Genomic DNA, 23,251 nt, shown 5'->3' on the forward strand with positions numbered 1-23,251 from the left:
TCCCAGATTGGGGGAGCACAAGGTTTTGTGTGGATGTGAAGGTGTTGTGTGTGGGCTGGGAGGGCTGAGACTGGAGGCCTTTATGATTCTAAGCAGCAAAACTTGCCTACAATCATTTCTCTTGCCACCCTGCATGAGGCCTACAATGTAGAATTTATGCTAGAACATGTGAGTGAAGTTTCTGATGGAGGGCAGGTAATGAATCCCTGCTCTGTAATCAGGGGGACATGGCCTTGAGGATTTCTCAGGAGCTTGTTACAAGGACCAGGACTCCTCGGCACTCAATGATCAAGCTACTTTTTAAAAAATGTCCACTGGCTGATTTTTGTTAAGAAACGTGCAGGAAGTGGTGGAACTATACCAGAGAGGGTAGGGTACTTGCCTTGTACAATGTTAATTTGGATTTGACCCCAAGCATCCCATATAGTCCTCCAAGAACTGCTAGAAGTAATTCCTGAGCACAGAGTTAGGAGTAACCTCTGAGCATTGCCAGTGTGGCCCGAAAACTAAATGGAAAAAACATGTAAGCGGGGAGGGACTGCAGGCGAGGAGGGTTGCCTTGCAGATGGCTAGTCTAGAATTCCATAGTCTCTTGAGCACTGTCTAGATTAGAATGATTCCTGAGTGTAGAGCCAGGAGCAAGCTTATGCATGGCTGGGTGTGCCCCATACCAAAACAAACAACCAACCAATCAAACAAACAAACAAAAAAGCAAAAAACAAAAACAAATAAACAACTCACAGGGCCCGGTATATGGTGGGAGAGCACTGGCCTTACATGTACGAGGCTAAGGGTCTGATCCCCTGTGCAAGAATGAAAAGGCTGGTGGGATGGTGTATAGCTCAAGGGGAACCTGGTTCCATCCCTGCAAAAAGATAGACTCCAGAGTACGGGTGGGGAGCCCCAAACCTGCCCCCAAGGACATCACAGCAAAGTGGGTCCCACCTCTAAGCTCAAAGGGTGGTTGCTGGTCTGATCCAAGGTCTGAGGCTGTGAGAAAAGCCCAGCCCCCCCTCCCACCGCCCCCCACGGCTGTGGCTATGGAGATGGAGCCCGGCTGGGGAGCTCTGGCAGTTTCCACCCTGTTTAAAAACGGTTCTGGCGTGGGGACTAGTTTCCCTTTGAAAATCAGCGTCTGGTGGAAGCGGGTATTTTTGTAACTCCGGGCTCCAGTGCAGATCCTGTGTTACCTTGGTTGCTAAGGGGCGCGCTGGCTCCGAAGCCTGCACAGTCTGGATAGGGGCTCAGTGGGACCAAAGGCAGGTGGGGGCTCAGGGCAAGGCCTGGAAAGGACAAGGAGAGGAGTCTGGGCAGCAGGGGGGCAAAGATGCCTCGAGGTGGGCTTCAGGGTCTGGGAGCAAGCGTTGGGTGGGATCAGAGCCTGTGCCCCAAGGCCATGTGGGAGGGGGTTGTGCCTGGGCTCTGTAGGGACTTGGGGCAATCATTCGGGCAGAGGCGACTAGGAGGATGGGGGGCAAAACAGTAGCTGTGTGGGGAGTGTAGTTCCTGGAAGCACCCCCCAGAGAAGAGTTTGGGGTTGTTTATTTCTTATTTGTTTTGGTTTTTGGTTTTTGGGTCACACCTGGCGGTGCTCAGGGGTTACTCCTGGCTCTGCACTCAGAAGTCACTCCTGACAGGCTCAGGGAGCCATATGGGATGCCAGGATTTCAACTACCATCCGTCCTGGATCGGCTGCGTGCAAAGCAAACACCCTACCACTGTGCCATCTTTTCGGCCCCTGTGTGCCTTTTAAAACATAAAATTAAAAATTGAATTACTGTGTGATACACAGTTACCAAGTTGTTCATGATTGGACATACAATGTTCATATAATGTTCCAACACCCTTCACCAGTGCACATTTCTCACCACAAATATCTCCCCCCACGCCCACCCCCACAGACATTTTTCTTTCTGTCTTGGTCTTACCCAGCCAATCCCTCTTTTAGGCACTGTTGTTTGCAATATTGATACTGAAAGCATATCATGCTCTTTTCACCAGAACACTCTAGGCAGGGTCTAGGTCTAGGACAGGGCAGAAACCATCCGGGTAAGGCTCTGAGCTGTGAGATCCCTGCCCTGCCCTCACAGTGTTTTCTGAATGATTAGCTCCAGAGTAAGAGCAACTCGAGAGATAAGGCTGTGGGGCTGGTTCTCTGCTAAGAAGTTCTTGCCAGGGGAGGGAGAGAAAGCACAGAGGGTAAAGTGCTTGCCTTGCACCTGGCCAGCCTGGATTGGACTCCCAGCCACATAGATATCTCCCTGAGAGTAGCCAAGGATGGTTCCTGAACACAGAAGTAGCACAGGGAGTAGTCCTGGTCCAATGCCTACCTATAGCTTATTTCCCTAAAATGCTCAGCATTTAATGCCTCAGCCCTAAATCCCCTCTCTTACCTATCTGCACAACCACCAGGATGCTTAGGGACATTTAGTGTTAGGGTTGGAAGGCAGCTGGGCAGAGTCCACATGTGGCTACTCCCTTGTTCCAAGGGCAGGAGAAGACAGGAGGTAAGAGAGTGACCAGATGAGAACCCTGAAACAGTAACAGAATGCTGGAGAGAACACAGTAGGGGTAGAAGTGGAGGGGATATGTATTAGAAAGATAAGACCACCCCTAAATACCAGTAGGGGGTCAAAATGATTTTTTTTTTTTACTAGGGAATGTGCACCTGGTAGTGCTCAGGAATTACTCCTGGCAGGCTCAGAGAACCATATGGGATGCCAGGGATTGAACCCAGGTCGGCATTGTGCAAGGTAAGTGTTATCCCCACTGTCCTATTGTACTGGCCCCTGGCTGAAATGACATAAAAGCAACCAAGAAAGGAGACTCAAGGTCTTCATCCCACTAGCAGCCATCGGCTTGTTCAGAGAGGCAGGGGACTTGTCCAGTTCTATAAGGTACCCAGGTTTTATGGGATGTGACAGCCCATCGGGACCTGGTGGAGAGTCAGGGTACAACCTGGAGTACATCCAGGAGTCCACTCCTTAGTATTTGGGGTGGCAGGTCAGGCATGGGAGGGCGGAGGAAGTGGTGCCTGGAAAGAGACTTGCAGAAATGTAACATGACAGGCCAGGAAGATAGCACAGAACAAATGTGGGGCCCTAGGCTTGATTCTTAGTACCGGATGACCCCCTGAGGACTGCCAGGCATAGCCTTCCCTAGTATCCCTGAAAAAAACAAAAACAAAAACAAAAACAGTTTGAAGCAGTGTGGAGGGACTCTGGAGATACACATACACCAAACCCAGCAGTTACTTTTTCCAGCAGGAATAAGCTCACCTAGGACCTGCCTCAGGCTTCTGGCATTAAAGTACATCTCACTATGGTAAGCTGTAAAGCAAACCTTCAAGAAAGCATCAGTCCTGCTCTTCCCACGCAGGGAGAAACTGAGGCTCAGAAAGAGGAAAGAGGCAGGTTAAGTAGATCCCAAAACTAGATAAGGGTTATTGCTGGGTTCAAACTCAGGTGGTTCTGTGCCTCTAGCTGCTCCTTTTACAGTGCTCCTTGGACACCTAGGATGTTACTCTAGTAGGGCCTGAGTAATTTGTGGGGGTATTTGGAAGAGTTGAACTCCTGCATTTGCCCCTCATCCTTCCCCACCCCACCCACCTAAACCTACCTGTTCCTTAAAAAGCTTAAACAGTTGAAAGAGGGGTCTGAGAATGAGCAACTTAGCAAAGACACCCACAATGACCAAGACACAATACGGTTGTGAGGAGGTGAACCCTAAATCTCTTCTTCGCATTAGGGTACAGTGCCCAGCCTAGTTTGGTAGCTTCTAGCCAAAGGCAGACTCACTTGGGGAAGGGAGAAAAAGCCCACTGGGAAGGTTCCTGTGGATCACTCACTTCATCTAGCCTCGCCCATAGCAATTTTTCCGCAGTCAAAACAAAGTTTTTGTTTTTGTTTTTGGGTCACACCTGGCAGCGGCGCTCAGGGGTTACTCCTAGCTCTGTGCTCAGAAATAGGTCCTGGCAGGCATGAGGGACCATATGGGATGTTGGGATCCGAACCACCATCCTTCTGCATGCAAGGCAAATGCCCTACCTCCATGCTATCTCTCCTGCCCCCAGCCAAAACAATGTAAGCAATTGAATTTAGTCCCAGAAGCAGCTCTGGAAAGTGGGGATGAGCCTCCTGTCACTTTCTGTTCTCACAAAGCTCTTCTTCAGCAGAGGCAGCTACATTCGCAGGGAGAGGGGCCGCCCCTCTCAGGTCTCCCCCTCAGGACAGTCTGCATCCTCCCCACGCCTTGGGATGTAGAGGGGCTCTCTGGGGACTGATGGGGCAGAGGCAACCCCAGAGTGTGAGGCCGGTGGAACAGAAAGAGGGAGAAATTCCTCAGGCACCCTCCTTCTTCTCTTAGTCCTGACTGAGCCTGGCCTGGGATGCTGCAGTCAGGGAATGGGGAGATGGAATGAAAGGAGGGAAGTGTGTGTGTGTGTGTGGGGGGGGGGGTGGACTGGGAGAGAGGAGAGAACCAGGCCTATCCTCCCAGGAGAAAGGTCTAAGGGCTTCAAAGCACCCGGAACATCCCCTGCGAAGCTTTTAAGAGTCAGGTCTGCGCCCAGGCCCCGCCAGGCACTCTGCAAGAATTCAGCAGTGTAGGGAATCACGAATCATGAATCACATCACGGCTGAGGTGACAAGTTGTGGGGAGGGGGAAGAATTGGGGGTTCAGGAATGAAGGAGGGGTCAGGAACAAGTGGGTCTGGGTTCTCAAAAGCTGATTTCAGGGGCCTGAGAGAGCATGGAGGTAAGGCGTTTGCCTTGCATGCAGAAGTCATTGGTTCAAATCCCGGCATCCCATATGGTCCCCCGAGCCTGCCAAGAGTGATTTCTGAGCGTAGAGCCAGGAGTAACCTCTGAGTGCTGCCAGATGTGGACCCCCCCAAACCGCTCCCCCAAAAAGCTGGTTTCAACATCTGCCCATTTGTGCTTTTTTATTTTGAGATTTATTTAATGGGTATTTGGTACTTTTAAGTGTTCAAGACTTTCACACTTAGTTCCTAAAAGTCGGGAGTTGTTTTATATGCCGGTATATAGCATGCTGAAACTTATTCCAGCTTCAGAGATGAGTGATCCAACCCCCTCTTACTTTTAAGAAGTAACTTACTTTTAAGACTTTTAGGAAGTTTTTCATGGGTTGACGGGTCATATTATATGCCGGAAAATATGGTATATGTCTTTCTTTTCTACTTTTTTGAGATGCTATTGTAAAGAGGACCATTTTCTGATTTCCTTTCTAGACTGTCTGCTATTACTGTATAGGAGTACATTTGACATATGACTGAAACCCAACCACAATCATGTTTGTAACCAAGGTGTTTAAATAAAATATATTAATAAAAAAAGAAATTTTCATTTAAAAACTAAAAAAAAAAAAAGTACGTTTGATTTTGGGGAGGGGTGTTACACTCAGCTATGCTCAGGGCTTTCTCCTGACTCTACACTCAGGTGGTGATCAGGAGGCTGTATGGAACCAGACTCAGGTGCATATAAGGCAAGCACCCCACCTACTGTCTTATCTTTCTGGTTCCTTGATTATTTTTTGTACGTTGATCTAGTATACTGTGACTTAACTGGATTCATACATTAGTGCAACAACAACAACAACAACATTTTTTTTTGCCTTTTTCCAACATGGAATCCTTAGGGGTTTTTCTATGACAAATCATGCAGATATCATTTTCTTTCTTTCCTTCATATTTGGAAGCTTTCTCATTATATTTTCTGACTTAATTGCTTTGGGAAGGATGTCAGGTACTATGCTGAGTAGAGCGGTAAGAGTGGGCCCTGAATCTGGTTTCCGAATTCAGACTAGGAAGATTGAATGTTGTTAACATGTCAATGTGGCCCCAAATGACCCACCGTTTAATGCAGGCTTCCTCTTCAACAATCAGTACAATCAATGCAGTGTCACTAAGTTCAGCACAATCCCTATCAAAATACTAGTGATTTTTTGGGACAGGAACAGAAAAAGCTTGTTTTGTTCTGATCAGTGGGTCAGTCAGTGTGAGAGCCCAGAAATAACCCCATGAATGTATGGTCAATTTCTCCTCACAAAGTAGCTGAGAAAACACATGGACAAGAGGGTCGCTTCAGGGAATAGTGGCAGGAACACTGGGTATCTGAATGCTAAAGAATGACACTGGCTTCCCTGCCATCTGAGGGAAAACCCAGCCTGAAAGACTGAAGCCTCAGATCTGAAACTGTCACTGTCTCAGGAAAACAAAGGGGGAAATGCCTAATGAACTTGGTTTTGGCAATGATTTCTTGGATAAGACACCAAAAGCACAAAAGCTTCATGGGACAACAGGAAGCGCTAAGATTTCTGTACAGCAAGGGAAGCCTTCGGTAAGATGAAGAGGAAGCCACACAGTTGATACTTTTCAAATATAAATAAGGACTCCTGTTGCCCCAAAGGCCAAACCTTTCATCATGGAATTTTTAAAATGGGTGAAAATGGGGCAGTTATTTTTCCAAAGAAGACTTAAAGTATCTGAAGACATTCAAGGTCAGGAGTCACTGGCAGATAGCAAATCAAAAAACCACCTCACGGGCTGGAGAACTAATAGAGGGGGTTGGGTTATGGCCTTGTATGTAACTCACTCTGGTGTGCTCTCTAGAACTACCCAACAGGAATAGGGCCTCCTAACCCCACCAGAAATTATCTTTGAACACAGCTGGGTATGTTCTTCAAACCCCAAATGAGACAAAAGGTAAGAAAATCCACCTCGGGGCTGGAGAGATAGCATGGAGGTAAGGCATTTGCCTTTCATGCAGAAGGTCATCGGTTTGAATCCCAGCGTCCCATATGGTCCCCATGCCTGCCAGGAGCAATTTCTGAGCATGGAGCCAGGAATAACCCCTGAGCACTTCCAGGTGTGACCAAAAAAAAAAAAAAATAGAAAATCCACCTCACACTTTTCAGAGAGCTATTCCCCCCAGCCCTCACAAAAACAAATAGAAAAGCTTAGACTTGACTGAAGAAGAAACCAAACAGATGAGGCGATAAAAGAAATGAGAACTGGGCCTGGAGAGATAGCACAGCGGCGTTTGCCTTGCAAGCAGCCGATTCAGGACCAAAGGTGGTTGGTTCGAATCCTGGTGTCCCATATGGTCCCCCATGTCGGCCAGGAGCTATTTCTGAGCAGACAGCCAGGAGTAACCCCTGAGCACTGCTGGGTGTGACCCAAAAACCAAAAAAAAAGAAATGAAAACTTGCTCTTTCTGTGTTGTTCTTTGGGTAATACAGGGGCCATGGCTATTCTTGCTGCTTGGGGGAGCATTTGTGGTGCCAGAATTTGAACTAGGATCATGGATTTGAACCAGGCTGCTGCATGATAGACAAGTGCTTCAGCCTTTGTTAAAGGTTTTGCTTTGTTTTGAGAGTGGTTGTGGTTTGGGTTATACCTGGCAATGCTCAGGGGTTACTCTTGGCTCTGCACTCAAGAATTACTCCTGGTGGTGCTCAAGGAACCATATAGGATGCCAGGGATTGAACCCAGATAAACTTCATGCAAGGCAAATGCCATATCTATTGTACTATTATTGTTCAGGCCCTAGTCTTTGTTTTACCTCTGGTCCAGAAGCATGAAGTTTTGTGCAATACCAATGGATATGCAACATTAAAGCTGCAACAAGAGTTCTTTCTCCTTTGGATATTTACCTAAAAGAATTGAAACCAAGAGGCTGGGGACCAGAGAAATAGGGCAGAGATCAGGATGCTTAGCTTGCACAGCGCAACCCCAGTTCCATCCTGACACCATCAAAAGAGTAGATGGCCCTAAATATTGTCAGCTGTGACTCAGTTCCCTTTCATGAGTTCTGTATACACTGAATTACTAGTTCAGGAGTCCATCCTGAGCACAACACTCATAAGTGTCTGGATGGGGTTGCCTGAGGTAGGGGCATCCTGGTCTTGTCTGTACAGACCTCTTAGCACCTCCCGGATCTCACACCACTGGTTCACACCACCTCAGGTGTAAGAAGTGTCCCAGCAGACAGGGCCAGCACCCAGTCCAGCTATGCTTCCTGTGGGGTGCTGTGACAACACCCCGAAGCACCTGGTCACACAGATGAGGCGAGCTGGGGGCAGTCTAGGTCATTGCCCTAGAACCATGTGCAGGAGGCTGGAGTGGGGACAGCTGGACCCCAAGAGGATACCACCTGGGCCATCACTCTGTCTCCAACAGAGCACCTTTCTATTGCCCCCTCTCTTTATGAACCCCAAGCTGCAGATGTGCTGATGTGGTTCTGAGAACCCAACTGAGGTCCAGCATTTTTTTTTTTTTGGTTTTTGGGCCACACCTGGTGACGCTCAGGGGTTACTCCTGGCTATGCATTCAGAAGTCGCTCCTGGCTTGGGGGACCATATGGGACGCCGGGGGATAGAACCGTGGTTAGTCCTAGGCTAATGCTCGCAAGGCAGACACCTTACCTCTAGCGCCACCACGCCGGCCCCAGGTCCAGCATATTTGATCAAGTATAGTTTGTCTGAGTGGCAGAGGCTTTCAGTCACAAACCATCCCAGGGAAGTCTGCAGGCTCAGTTTGCCTAGGCACCCCATAATCTGGACCTTCCTCATGGCATTCCTATAGACCCACACTTCACACCCAACGACAGAAACACCCCTTCCTTTGAAACTTCAGTCACTGAGCATGATTCCTCTATGTGAGCATTGGTGTCACTATCTCCACCAGAAAAGAGATCTCTCTAGCATGAGGGACATAAAGAAACATAGTCAGAGCAATAAATACAAAGGCATCATATCTGAGCTATGGAGGAAGGGGTCTTGGGGACACTGATGGAGAAAAGTGGGCATTTGCTCACTTGCTGGTGTGTGTGTTGGAAGCATGGATGCATGGAACCATGGTTGGCAGCATTGGAAATCATGGAGCTTCAGTAGAAGATTGTAAAGTACAAAGAAACTGACCTTAGACCCCATGTTCTTTCCTTGACCCAGAATGTTCCCCTTTCTGGTACCTGCCCTAGAAACACTTCTCCAAAGACTTGTCCACATGCTTCTGCTGACTCTCCAGGGTGCCCCTAAGTGGCTACTGTGCTCGGGTTATAGTGGCTTGACTTCCTCATTGCCATACCCAGCCCCATCTGGTCTGGCAACTGGAGGTGAGAAAGTTAGTACATAGAAAGGGTACCGTATCCATCTTCTCCAGAACCTTCTCTGGCCTACAGTCACCTGGCTAGCTGCCTCCCTGGCTCCCATCCTCAGTTCCATCTGGGATGTCCCCGTCTCAGGAAACCCAGGACTCACCCAGCCAGGAGCATAAGAGTCCATGACACTACATGACATGCTCAGCTCCCAGCTCTCAGACACATTAATCTGAGCCAGTTTGTACAGCTCCCCATCACCCCAACATAGGCAAGCTAGGCTGGGGATTCAGCTCCATCATCTCAGGAGATCTCAATTTTTGCCCATCCAGAAAACAGAGCCCATAGCCTCGTTCATGAAGCACTTGCATTCTCCCTTCTTTGTTTCCTGATGGTTCTGCTGGTTATGACAGAAAGAATCCTTTCTCTCTTCACTTCTCTCTCTCTCTTCACTCTCACATGCCAACAGTCCTCATGTGCCCTTTCTATTTTGTTCCACCAGCAGCCTAGCAACATTTTCAAGCACCAAAGCTCTGAGGGCAAGAACCCCACCATATCCTCGTTTCCCCAACTTTTTTAGTTTTTCTTTCATTCCTTTATTTTTTTGGCAGTGCTAAGGATCAGGCTGAGAGACTTGCTGTTATGTGAGCTCTTGACCACTGGGTCCCATCCTTAGTCCCTTTACATATTTATTTCTTTTCCAGGTAGAAGTTAGAAGCAACATTTAAAAATAATAATTCAGAGCTTGAGAGATAGTACAAGGAATAAGGCACTTGCCTTGCATGTGGTCAACCCTAGTTGGAATCCCCGGCAACATACATGGTTCCCTGAGTATCTTTAGGATCACTTCTGGTTACAGATCCAGGAAGAGCTCCCAAGAACTACCAGGGTGACTCAAATTCCACTCCTAACACACACACACACACACACACACACACACACACACACAGTAATTTAATGCAGCCAGAGAGATCATGCAAAGGTTAAGGGACTTGCCTTGCATGTGACTGACCCTGGTTCAATCCCTGACAACCTGTAAGGTTTCTCAATCATTGCCAGAAATGACTTCTGAAAACAGAGTCAGGAGTAGTCATTGACCACTGCCAGATGTGATCCACTCATCCCCAATATAAAAAATAACTCAAGGATAAACCAAATATACATTCACGCCAATACTGTTTGCCTCAGGCCTGCCCTCTGGGTACAGCTGGCCTAAGTTATAAACACTTTAGTGGCAGCACAAAAGGCTCCTTTCCCTTTCCCCAGAAACCCATGAGAAAAACCTGGCTTAGGGCATAGGGGAAGGATGGATGACAGGCCACTTCCTGAGTAGGACACTTGTCTGCCTTCCTGGTGTGGCCAAGCCTTGTTGAGGTCCATAGAGGAGAGACCAGGGGCAGAGGCTCACTTCCTGAGGCAGGGGTAGGGTAAGGCAGGTGCAGAGGCAGGTTAGTCAAGCTGGTGGCCAGGCAGGTGCTGTGGGGATCTTACCTCCCTGAGGCAGGTGTAGATGGGGCAGACAAGCACTCGGAAGGGCTCGCCTGTACTGCTCCTCATGGTGCCAAAGACCTCGCACAGAAAGGTGATGAAGCCCAGCCAGCGCTCCACGTCCTGCTGCTGCAGCTCTTCCCGCACCGTGAAGTCTTTCTGTGGAGGCACAAGTGAGGGGTCAACACACAGGGGCTGGTAGGGACACAGGCAGCCCACGCATGCCACCCTACCAATGTACAACTGTGTTTCACAACCATTGCTCTGGGTTTTTAGGAAGTGCTGGCCAGGAGGGAGAGGGGTGACCCTCTCTGGGTCCGAGCCACCCTACTCAGGTTCTAGGGAAACACCCATGAAGCAGACATGGAAGAATCAAGCCCCAGCATTAACAGGGAAGAGCAGGTCAGTGGTAGATTCTTCATACTGTGTTAAATTGCTGTCAACAAGATGCGCTATTAGCCAGAGCAGCCCAGCCTTGTACAATGACAAGTTAGGCTCAAGTCCTAACACCCCATAGGGTTCCCCAAACCCTACCAGGAGTGAATCCTGATTGCAGAGTCAGGAGTAAACCCTGTGCTATGCTGGGTATGGCCCCAAAACAGAAAAAAATGAAACCCTTAAAACATATAAACATTTTCTATATCTCAAGCTAATTTTCCACCATAAATGAATTAATGAGAAAAAGTAACTTTGTTCTAAACTATAGGGATAGAGGCCAGAGAGATAGCACAGCAGTAGGACATTTGCCTTGCATGCCGCTGACCTGGGAGGGACCCGGTTCGATTCCTGGCATCCCATATGGTCACCCAGCCTGCCAGGAGTAATTCTGAGCTCATAGTCAGGAATAATCTCCGAGCGTCACTGGGTGTAGCCCCAAAACTAAAAAAAAAAAAAAAAAAAAACCAAAACAAACAAATAAATAAAACTATAGGGATAGGTGAGAAAACAGGTCCACAGGAGAAATGATGGATCCAGGATGGAGTGCAGTGGTAGAGCATGTAGAAGGCCTGGGTTTCCTGACCTCCTGTACTTCCACCTGCACAACAAACCCAACAGAAATGCCAAAGAAGGAATCAAGATAAGTTAAAGCTTAGGTCAGGGGTCTCAAATTCGCGGCACGCAGGCCATTTGCGACCGACCCTCCATAGTACAACATTTTGTACGGCCAGCCTTCAAATATCACATTAGTAAGAAAAAAATCGCATTAAACATTCGCATACCCCGAGCAGTTCCGTTCGGGGTATGCAAATGTTTAATATGATTTTTTGCGATTTTTTTTCTTACTAATGCGACTTTTTATTGCGAATATTTGGTAAGCAAATAATGGTGAATACTTTGCGCCTAGCGCAGATGTCATTTCCACTGCTCCTGCCTGCTCTCCCTTGCATTATCGGAGGCCTAAGGGAGAGAAGGGAGAGAAATTTATTACAGACTTAGATTTTGTCATACCTTCACCATGACTTCATCAAAGCCTGCAGTGAAGAGAAAGATTGATAATGAGCACAGACAATTTCAGGAAAAGTGGGAGATGCAGTATTCTTTGTTGAGCACAGTGGCATCCCCACACGTCTTATTTGCTCAGAGAAAGTTGCAGTGCACAAGGAATACAACTTGAAACGACATTATTCAACTAAACATGCTGAGGAATGTGCAAAATATCAAGGAAATGAGAGAGCCAAGCGGGTTACCAGTCTTAAAGCATGTCTAATGAGGCAACAAGATTTCTTCAAGAAAGCAACTAAAGGGGCCGGAGAGATAGCATGGAGGTAAGGCGTTTGCCTTTCATACAGGAGGTCATCGGTTAGAATCCCAGCATCCCATATGGTCCCCCATGCCTGCCAGGAGCAATTTCTGAGCCTGGAGCCAGGAATAACCCCTGAGCACTGCTGGGTGTGACCCAAAAACCACACACACACACACACACACACAAGAAAGCAACCAAAGAGAATGTTGCATCAGTCGAAGCTAGTTACATGGTTAGTGAGATGATTGCTAAGCCAGGGAAACCATTCACAGAAGGAAAGTTTGTTAAAAAATGCACGTTACAGGCTGCAAGTATTATCTGTCCAGAAAAGAAAGGTCAGTTGAGCAAAATCAGCCTTCCTGCCAACACCGTGGCAGAGCGCATTTCTGACATGTCAAGTGACAGTTATCATCAACTGTGTGAGAAAGCCAAATGTTTTGATGCATACTCAGTTGCTCTTGAAGAGGGCACAGATATAACAGACACTGCGCAGTTCACAATTTATGTCCGTGGTGTTGATTGCAATTTTGAATTGACAGAGGAGCTGCTCACAATAATTCCAATGCATGGCCAGACCACCGCTAATGAGATATTTCGGCATCTGTGTGATGCCATTAAGAATGCAGGTTTGCCATGGAAGAGGTTTGTTGGAATAATAACTGATGGAGCGCCATCGATGACAGGGAGGAAAAATGGACTGGTGGCACTTGTTAAAAAAAACTTGAAGAGGAGGGTGTAGAGAAGGCCACTGCTCTTTACTGCATTATCCATCAGCAGTCCCTTTGTAGTAAATGTCTGCCGTGTGCCAATGTGATGTCTGTTGTTGTGAAATGCATCAACCAAATCAGATCCAGGGGCTTAAAGCACAGGAGATTCCGTGCTTTTTTAGAGGAAATGGAGTCAGAATATGGAGATGTGCTCTATTTCACCGAGGTAAGTTGGCTCAGCAGGGGAAACGTTCTGAAAAGATTTTTTGAGTTGAGAGAAGAAGTGAAACCCTTCATGGAGAAGGATGGGAATGCTGTTTCTGAGTTGAGTGATCACAAATGGCTCATGGACTTAGCTTTTCTTGTTTGACATCACACATAAGCTGAATATACTAAACAAGATGTTACAAGGTCTGGGGCAGCTTATCAGTGCTGCCTATGACAACGAGAGAACATTCTCCACAAAACTTGTGTTATGGAAATCTCAGCTCTCTCAGACAAATCTTTGCCATTTCCCAGCATGCAAGAAACTTGTAGATGCAGGCATACCACATACCATTCAGTGGTGAGAAATATGTTGATACTATTTTTAAGCTAGAGAAGGATTTTGATCACAGATTTGCAGACTTCAAAAAGCACAGAGCCACTTTCCAAAGTTCTGTGGACCCCTTTTCCTTTGATGTGCAAGATGTCCTTCCTGTGCTTCAAATGGAGCCCATTGACCTGCAATGCAACTCTGATCTCAAAGCCAAGATTAGTAGAAAAGCAGACATGCATGGGCAATTTTTGAGAGAATTGCCCCCCCAGCTTCCCTGAGCTTTCTTGAATGTTCAAGTGCACCATGTGCCTTTTTGGGAGCACATATTTGTGTGAAAAGTTATTCTCCACATTGAACTTCAATAAGTCAAAGTACAGGTCTAGACTTAATGATGATCATCTTCAAGCCATACTGAGGGTCTCAACTGCTTCTTCTATAAAGCCAAATGTGGTTCAGATTTGTGAGAAGAAGCGCTGTCAAGTCTCTGGCAGCAAGGAATAGGCAAAAGATGCCATGTTCAGAAGAACTGTTCATGATCTTCACTCAATGTTCTATTCATGTTCAGAAGAAATAATTAAAACTGTTAATAATGACGTTTGAGGACTTCTTTTTCTGAAATCCCTTATGCAGCCCTGCCTCACCCCGACTTTGCCTCCTGCGGCCCCCAGGTAAATTGAGTTTGAGACCCCAGCCTTAGGTGGACACAGAGTGAGACATGCTTGTGATGAGGTGATAACCAATGGAAACCAATGAAAAGGAGAAAAATAAGGGAAACTAAGCATATGAGCAGAGGCGGGAAAGGACAGGATGAGAAGGCAGGAAGGGAACTGCAGAAGAGGAGCAGAGATGGCCGAGAAGTTAAAGACAGAGATAAAGGAGGAAAATATAAAAACAAGAGACCCCACTGAGCATGGCTTGAAGTGACAGACGTCGTCACGAAGAACAGCCAAATGCACAGGACAGAGTGATCAGAGCAAAGATTTGAAGTTAAAAACAAAATGAAACACACAGAAAAGGCAAAACAAGGGATAACTGTCTCCTGGTGACTAGAGCCCATGGTGTTCCAATCATTCGTAGTCAGCAGGAAAACTTTCTTATTTCATCTGAAGTAAAGGGAAAAACTTCTAAAAACAGCTCTGAAGGAAAAAAATTAGTGTTATGTTTATTTTTTTAAACAAAGGAACAAAAATATGGTTGGCCTTTTACTTCTATATTTAATAAAACAGACATTGAAGAAACATCTTCCTATGTTTGGGGGAAAGAACAAACTGAACAGTAAGTGAAAGTGACAGAGACATCTTACATAAGCAAATGTTTATATATAAAAAAGGATAAAAGAAGATAAAAAGAACCCCACCTACAGGCTTATCTTTCACAACATTAAACAGTACAGCTGCCATGGAAAAACAGCACAGTGCTTCCTCAAGACGTGAAAAGTAGATGTCCCCTATGACCCAGAAGTTCCTCTTTGGGTATGTACCCCCAGAGGTTGGAAAACAAGATCTTCAAGAGATAGTGACACCCTTTGTGCTCAAGGCAGTGTCATCTCTAACAGCCTGGAAGTCAAAGCCACTTCCAGCCCATGCATGGGTGGGTGGGTCCAAGAAACAGCACGTTGTGTACAAAAGAATATTACTCACAAGAAAGGAAATTCTGACATTGACTGTCAAGTGGGGGAACCATGGAGAATGACATGAGGTGAAATAAGCCGATCACTAAAGAAGAAACACTGTAATTCCACTTTTTTGTTGTGTGTGTGTGTGTGTGTGTGTGTTGTTTGTTTGTTTGTTTCTAGGTCATGCCCAACAGTGCTCAGGGACTACTCCTGGTTCTCACTCAGGAATCTATCAAGGCACACTTAGAGGACCATTTGGGATGCTGAGGATCAAACCTGGGTCAGTTACATGCGAGGCAAATGCTCTACTCATTGTCCTATCTCTCTGGTTTCACTTAAGAAACAAAAAAGTTGAATTGTGGGGATCACACCATGCCAGCAGTGCTGGGGATTAAACTCACGGTATCATGTGAGGAAGGCAGGTGCTTTTCCACTTGAATCACATCCTGGGCCTGCAAGATCCACTTACAAAGATAGGGAGAGGGATCAGAGTCCCAGAGGGAAGTCAGAATGAAGCCTAAAAGGCTGCAGCAGACTAGGAGAGGAGAGGGGAAAGGAAAGTTGATGCCCAGATGAGGGTCAGTTTTGTAAGATGCAAAAGGGAATTTGAGACTGACAGTGCAGCTACACTATTATGGCTATACTGGGTGTCTGGTGATATTGTTGGTAAATTTCATGTTAGGACTATCTGAAAAATCAAAAATTATCTTTAATGCATGCTCTAGATGGTAATGATATTACTCAATTTAGAGGAACTCAAAGCATTCAAGGACCAGAAATGAAAACTGAAGGTAAACTTGGGAAGTTAAGTTGAAGCAAGAAATGATCTTTTTTTTTTTGCGTTTTGGGGCCACACTTGATGATGCTCAGGACTTACTCCTGACTATGTGCTCAGAAATAGCTCCTGGCATGGGGGACCATATGGGACACCGGGGATGGACCGAGTCCTGGGTCAGCCACATGCAAGGCAAATGTCATACTGCTGCGCTATCACTCCGGCCCCAAGAAATTATCATTTTGATTGCAAGATAGAATTAAAAGTCAGAAATAGGGACAGTCAGAAATAGATAGTACAGAGGGTAGGAGCTTGCCTTGCATGTGGCAGACCTGGGTTTGATTCCTGGCATCATATATGGTTCTCTGAGCCTGCCAGGAATGATCCCTGAGCACAAAGCCAGGAATAAGCCCTGAGCAGTGCCAAGTAGGGCCCACACTCAAACCAAAACAAAAAGTCAGAAATAATCTTTAAAAGAAGATATTTAAGGGGGTTGGAGAAACACTACATTGGGTAGAATATATGTCAGACATTTAGCTGATACCAGCATCCCTTATAGTCCTCTAAGCACTACCAAGAGTGATCCCTGAGAACAGAACCAGGAGGAACCTCTGAGCAGAGCATTGCCAGGGGTGGCTCCAAAGGAGCCCCGAAGTCCTCCAACAAACAAAGCAGAAGACATTTTAAAATGTACTTTGAGGGGCCGGAGAGATAGCATGGAGGTAAGTCATTTGCCTTTCATGCAGAAGGTCATCGGTTCGAATCCCGGCGTCCCATATGGTCCCCCGTGCTTGCCAGGAGCAATTTCTGAGCATGGAGCCAGGAGTAACCCCTGAGCACAGCCGGGTGAGACCCAAAAACCAAAAAAAAAAAAAAAATGTACTTTGAGTTGGGCTGGAGAGATAGCATGGAGGTAAGGCATTTGCCTTTCATGCAGAAGGTCGGTGGTTCGAATCCTGGCATCCCATATGGCCCCCTGAGCCTGCCAGGAGCGATTTCTGAGCAGACAGCCAGGAGTAACCCCTGAGCAACGCCGGGTGTGACCCAAAAACAAAAAAAAAAAAAAAAAGAAGCATACCTCAAACACATTAAAGAGTGGGTCACAGAGAGAGTATAGTGTAGGGATTAAGCTTATAAGGCCAGCAGGGCCAACCCTGGTTTAAGCCCCAGCATCTTAAATACTACCAGGAGTGATCCCAGAGCACCACCAGATCTGCCCTCTTCACAATACAACAACAACAACAACAACAAAAGAGCACTAGGAACCGTGAGCAGAGTTTAAAATAAAATCTATAAAATGAGGGGCTGGAGAGATAGCACGGAGGTAGGGCATTTGCCTTGCATGCAGGACAGTGGTTTGAATTCTGGCATCCCATATGGTCCCCTCGAGCCTGCCTGGAGTGATTTCTGAGCATAGAGCTAGGAGGAACCCCTGAGTGCTGCCAGGTGTGACCCAAAACAAAACAAAACAAATCTATAAAATGAGTGGATGAGTGGGAAAAAAAAAGCATACTGAAAGAACTGGAAAAATCTGTCATTTTTAAGATACTAGTTTTTAAAATAGTTATTTATATGGATATTATGTCCACTGTACATAATAGGAAACACCTACAGCACAGACTCAAAAGACATCCACAAAAGCTACTGAAGCAGAAGAAAAAGAAAAGATGCTGATGGGGCCAGAGAGATAGCACAGCAATAGGGTGTTTGCCTTGCAAGAAGCCGATACTGGATGGACGCTGGTTCGAATCCCCGCATCCCATATGGTCCCCCGTGCCTGCCAGGAGCTATTTCTAAGCAGACAGCCAGGAGTAACCCCTGAGTACCGCCGGGTGTGACCCAAAAACCAAAACCAAAAACAAACAAACAAAAAAAAAGACACAAAAAGATACAAAAAGGAACCTAAAAACCAACAGCTTTATGATTTTAATTCATTGTTTTCAAATTTGGGGACCACATTGATTCATACTAGGGTCTTATTCCAGATTCTGTGATCAGTGCTCATTTCCAGGCAGTGTTCAGGGGACCATTCGGGGTGTTGGGGCTTGAACCCAGGTTGACTGTATACAAGGCAAGCACTCTACCCACTACACTATTTTTCTGGTCCTCAACAGCTTTTAATAACAAGATCAAGCAGGGAGATAATTTCAATTCAGAAAACCTCATTTAGTAAAGTCACACAAACATATGACATTCTTCTTCTTCTTTTTTTTTTTTTTTGGGGGGGGGGTCGTCACACCCAGCAATGCTCAGGGGTTACAACTGGCTCTACGCTCAGAAATCGCTCCTGGCAGGCTCAGGGGACCCTATGGGATGCCAGAATTCAAACCACCATCCTTCTGCATGCAAGACAAAAGCCTTACCTTCATGCTATCTCTCTGGCCCCAACATATGACATTCTTTTTTTTTTTTTTTTTGTGGTTTTTGGGTCACACCTGGCAGTGCTCAGGGGTTTTTCCTGGCTCCATGTTCAGAAATTGCTCCTGGCAGGCACCGGGGACCATATGGATGCCAGGATTCGAACCGATGACCTTCTGCATGAAAGGTAAACGCCTTACCTCTATGCTATCTCTCCGGCCCAACATATGACATTCTTAAGACATGTGCCAGGTCTCCACAAAGATAAACTGAACTGCACAACTAAACTGACTTAGAATTTGGGTCTGATTTGGGTTTGGGTGGGGGGACTCCTTAATAAGCTCAGGGAAGCTCTGGGCTCTTTCCTGTAGATATCTGGGCCTGGCAGTGTGGGGCTTTGATGCTTGGGGGTTTGGAGATGTGGTATAGCTCGCCCAGTAGGTTTGGGGTCTGGCCACATCTGACCACCATTTGGGGTGGGTGGTACTGGGATCAAACTTAAGCTTGGAGAATGTTAGGCGTGAGCTCCAGCACTCTGAACTCTCTCCTTGGATGTAAGATCAGTCTTTTTTTTTTTTTTTTTTCTTTTTTTGGGTCACACCCTGTGACGCTCAGGGGTTACTCCTGGCTATGCGCTCAGAAGTTGCTCCTGGCTTCTTGGGGGACCATATGGGACGCCGGGGGATCGAACCACGGTCCGTCCTAGGCAAGCGCAGGCAAGGCAGGCACCTTACCTCTAGCGCCACCGCCCGGCCCCTGTAAGATCAGTCTTAAGTGAAGAAACAACCATTTTTTTTTTCTCATTAGGAAGCATTGTAAAGGATTCTTTTTTTACTTCAATCATTTCTTTGAATGCCATTTTTATCTCTATTCCAATGACAACTTGATGGAGGATAAGGGGGAATGGAGACTTAGGGGAAAATGCTGGAAGTAATGTGTAAAACTAAGAGGAACAAAGCATGTAATCAAAACAAAACAGAATGGGAGCGTGGCTATTACTTTTCACTTATTCCAAAGCTTTAACAATTAAAAGGACATGAAAATAACCTAAGGTTGGTCAGGAAACAAATTTGACTCCTAGAGAGACCAGAGCAATAGTACAGTGTGTCCAGCCTTTACTTTGCACATGGCCAATGCGGGTTTATTCCCTCCATTTCATAGGGTCCCCCCCAAGCCCTGCCAGGAGTGGTCCCTGAGTACAGACCCAGGAGTAAGTAAGCTCTGAGCATGGTTGGAATTGAACCAACACCCCCAAACAAAACCCAAACCCAAACCAAAACCCAAACCAAAAAGCTCCAATTTGACTTTTGTAATGATTATCACTTGGTGGGGGGGGGGGGCGCTCAGATCAGGGTGAGGGAGGCATCATTCCATTCAATACTGGTGCAGGGATATGTTCAATTTTGGGGAGAGGAGGGGTAATTTTGAGTTGCCCTTCACTGTTGGTTCTGAAGTGAATTCCAGATGGAATTAAGAGATAAATTAAAAAAACAGTCCACAAACCATAAGAACTTGGGGGAAAATGACATTGAGTATCCATCAAAAATATGCACAGAGAAGGCTTTCTACACTAAGAAAGGAGGCAGTGAGATACTCTGAACATGCTCAGACGGCAGGCTCGGAAAAAGAGCTGCCATAAATGTGACGAAGTCTCATAGCATTACTACACACAGATCTTGTTCAAATTTCTAATGAAAGCTCTAAATCATCTCTCAGGGCCACATGCAAAGAGGGCATTAAAAGGTAATTTGTCTGTCAAACCAAATGCTGACAAAAATCAGTAAAATTTCGGTAGCAATCAAAATGAATGAAAAACCCCATCCACCCCCCACTCCACCCGACTCTACTAGTGAAACAGAAAGACCACATTGTTGATGCTCTTGAGGCTGCCAGGAGACAGGGAGGCACAGACAGCGCTGTGAATCACTATCACTTTCCCGAGAAACCTTAAAATAAGTCTTCCAAGCAATTCTTATTGTTTGATTCCATAATTGCACTTCTGGATAATTATCCTAAGGAAATAATTAAAAAATAACAGGAAAAAATTAGCTTAATGCACAAAAATGGAACTACCTTAGCATCCAACAATAGGGAAATGATTAAGAAAATGATGATTCACGTGCCCATTAAAAATTAGGTTTATGAGAAGTTCAAAAGAACAGAGAGACAGCACTTGGCCCTCTGTTGTGAAATGGAAGAGGAGAAGCCTGAGCGGGAGAAGTGAAGAGATAGCTCAAAGAGCTGCAGCACATACTTTTGCATGGGAGAGTCCCATGTTCGGCCTCTAGCACCTCATGTTGCTCCAAGGAATGGGAGCAACCTCTGAGCACTTATACCGTCAGTGATAACTCCCAACCAAAACAAAGGGAAAAACCAAAAATATTGGAGGCACTTATTTTATTTTATTTTTGGGTTTGGGGGCATGCTCCATACTACTTCTGGATAGATGTATTCATAATCAAAAGAGATGAGAAATAGTATTAATAGTAATTATTCTTGCGTTCAGAAATCGCTCCTGGCTCGGGGGACCAAATGGGACGCCGGGGATCAAACCGAGGTCCGTCCTAGGTCAGCTGTGTGAAAGGCAAAGGCCCTGCTGCTGTGCTATGGCGTCAGCCCCCACAAGGTAGTTTTGATTGAACAGAATTTACTTAGAAAGACATGATGAGGGGCTGGAGAGTAGGGCATTTGCCTTGCATGCAGCTGACCCGGGCGGGATCCCATTCGATTCCCAGCATCCCATAAGGTACCCCAGCCTGTCAGGGGCGATTTCTGAGTGCAGAAACCAGGAGTAACCGCCGCTGGGTGTGGCCCAAAAACCAACCAACCAATCAATAAATAAAGTTTACAAAAAAAAAAAAATAAAGTTTACAAAAAAAAAAAAAAGACACGAGGAGAGAGGAAGAGAGAAAATACTTATTCAAGAAAGAATAGGGGGAAAAAAAAAAGAATAGGGGTTTGAGAGAGCAAACTATCAAGCAAGCAGACAGATACTTGTCCAAGGGAGAACAAGGGCTTAAGAGAGCTAGTGTTTTCTTTCCTTTTTGGTTTTTGTTTTGTTTTATGGCAACATCTGGCTGTGTTCAAGACTTATTTCTGGCTCTGAGCTCAGGGGTCACTCCTGGCACAGTTCAGGGGACCATATGCTGTGCCCAAGATGGGTCTGGGGTCAGCTGCATGCAAGGCAAGTGCCTGACCCCAGGTACTATTTCTATCTCTCGTCAGGTATTTTTCACTTTTAATTCTTTCCTGAATCTCCCTCTTTGGTGCAAGTTCCCCTTCATAATTAGGAAACCAGTTGTGGAAGAAGACTGTGACCCTTTTCCTGGACTTGCTCTTTGGCCGAGGTCAGTGGAACGCTGGGAGGGATGGGCTGGCTCAGTGATTCTCCCTGGAAGGGTGGGTAATAGCTGTGAAATGCCCAGCCCAGAGGCCACCAAAAACTAGCCTATGTGTTTCTTCTTGGCGGCTCACACGCTGTCGGCTGCCAGCTTCTCCTCTGGAACAAGGAGCTCTTTGCTGCCAACCGAAACCAACCCTCCCCTGGGTCCACGGCTCTGCCCTCCGCCTCGGCCTCTCGCATCCAGAACCAGCAAGAAACCTTGGATTGGTGGCAGCCATTTCAAAGGCTGGTATTTGGCTTAGGTTCTCCTCTGACGGGCAAACTCCCTCTCAGCAACCCCGGGTGCCTTTCCCCAAACTTGAAGGCTACCATTTAAGCTTCGTTTCCTGCCTAAAACTATTTATTGACGTCCTGCTATTTCCTGCGCCCACCACATCAATAAGCCCTGAAAGCCATTCAGTGTCTCAGGTTTCTCAAGGCATTCTGGGAAATTCTTCCCGGTGCTGGATAACCGCATGAACTGTGGCATGATCGAGCCTTGTGGTCAAGCCAAAAACAGCTGCGTGCAGGCAGACGGGGGAAACAGCCCCGACCCTGAGGCCACCGTGGAGAGATGAGGCCTGGGGAGAAGGGAAGAGTAAGGGCACACTCTCCTGCAACTCTGGAATCTTACCCCAGCTGGCATGGCCCCATCTAGAGCATCTCTCCCATGCTCTCTCACAACTAGCCACCAAGGGACTGTGGTCCCCCAACTTGGAGCAGCCCCCTGGGGGCCTCTGCCATCTCCCCACAGGGGAGGGGAAAGTGTCTGCGGGCAGGAGGAAGCTGCTTTCTTGCTGGAGCCTTGGGGATGAGAAGTGGGAGGGACTGGCCTGCTGAGCTGGTGGGGCCTTGCAGCAAGGAGCCAGCCCAGTCCTCCTCCTCTCCGCCCACAGGGCTGGAAAGAGCATCAGGCAGTGTTTATATTGGAAAGAGGGAAGTCATTTCCCAATACACGGGGCTCTATTTTGTTGTTGTTGTCAGGGGCCTCTCTGGCAGTGCTTGGGAGTTCTGGTGTGGCTCTTGGCAAGAGGCAGTGGGCCCCTGGATGCAGGGCTGCTTGAAGGGTCAAACTTAGGCTTTGCACTGCATCTCACCGGCGCTGAGTCTTGGCCCCGAAGCCTGGCCTGCTTTCCATTTGGCTCAGACTTTAGTTTGTTCCGGGTTTCTGTTCCATGGACCTCCCTGCCCTCCTGACACAGCGGCCCCACCCTCCTTTTACCATGCTGTATTTTGAGGGTCTTCAGTATTCATATAGGGGGTGGAGCCTGTGTGCCTTCCCATAGCATTTCCCTGGGACAGCGATTCCTCGAGTACCAGGCCACACCCCCTTGAATGTGAACACGCCTAACCCCATGGCAAAGACTTGCACAAGGGGCCAGGCATCTCAGAGGCAGCTCTAAGCAGAGTCAGTGTGTCTGAGTGAAATGAGATCAGCAGGTGCACACAGAGAGACTTGAGGTGGGGGTCTGAGGAGATGATGGCTCCAGGTTCTCACAAGGGTCCCCTCCTGGACTGGCCAGTCTCGGCT

At 46.9% G+C, this 23,251-nt stretch overlaps 2 protein-coding genes across 2 annotated transcripts in view; one reads left to right on the forward strand and one right to left on the reverse strand.

The window, feature by feature from the left end:
* SMAD2 (SMAD family member 2) overlaps window positions 1–23,251 on the forward strand; it is a 961,241-nt gene that overhangs the window by 189,810 nt on the left and 748,180 nt on the right. The gene's annotated exons all lie outside the window — the stretch shown is intronic.
* Window positions 1–23,251, reverse strand: part of CTIF (cap binding complex dependent translation initiation factor) — a 177,422-nt gene that overhangs the window by 25,587 nt on the left and 128,584 nt on the right. The window contains exon 9 of the mRNA XM_049781546.1: window positions 10,605–10,760. Coding sequence (XP_049637503.1) covers window positions 10,605–10,760 — 156 coding nt within the window. The remainder of the gene's footprint in view (window positions 1–10,604; window positions 10,761–23,251) is intronic.

Source organism: Suncus etruscus, chromosome 10, assembly GCF_024139225.1.
Source record: "Suncus etruscus isolate mSunEtr1 chromosome 10, mSunEtr1.pri.cur, whole genome shotgun sequence".
Taxonomy (NCBI): domain Eukaryota; kingdom Metazoa; phylum Chordata; class Mammalia; order Eulipotyphla; family Soricidae; genus Suncus; species Suncus etruscus.